The 266-nt window shown below is 30.1% G+C and overlaps 1 protein-coding gene across 1 annotated transcript in view; it reads right to left on the bottom strand.

The window, feature by feature from the left end:
* The window catches only part of LOC106883407 (toll-like receptor 13), a 3,284-nt gene extending 3,024 nt beyond the window's left edge, over positions 1-260 (bottom strand). Inside the window, exon 1 of the mRNA XM_052978220.1 lies at positions 3-260. Coding sequence (XP_052834180.1) covers positions 3-246 — 244 coding nt within the window. The 5' untranslated portion in view covers positions 247-260. The remainder of the gene's footprint in view (positions 1-2) is intronic.
* Positions 261-266: the final 6 nt, after the last annotated feature.

Raw genomic sequence — 266 nt, 5'->3', positions numbered from 1 at the left:
TCTTAAACGAGTCAAATTTGTGAATGTAGATTCTTCTAAACTGGTAATTTGACAAAAATCTAGTTTCAGAACTTCAAGAGAATCTAATAGTTTGAATGTGTTGCTGTTGACATGTGAGATGTTACTGTGACTTAAGATTAATGTTTGAAGGGAAGTGTTTTGTAATGCTTCAAATATATTATCCACAAGAACATTTATCTTTTTTAATCCAGAAAGATCCAAAGAGCGAAGGTTAAAATTTCTCATTGCATAGAGAGAGTTTTTAA

Source organism: Octopus bimaculoides, unplaced genomic scaffold (genome assembly GCF_001194135.2).
Source record: "Octopus bimaculoides isolate UCB-OBI-ISO-001 unplaced genomic scaffold, ASM119413v2 Scaffold_300221, whole genome shotgun sequence".
Classification (NCBI taxonomy): Eukaryota; Metazoa; Mollusca; class Cephalopoda; order Octopoda; family Octopodidae; genus Octopus; species Octopus bimaculoides.
Note: the sequence above shows the minus strand (reverse complement) of the source record. Positions and strands in the feature narration are given on the sequence as shown.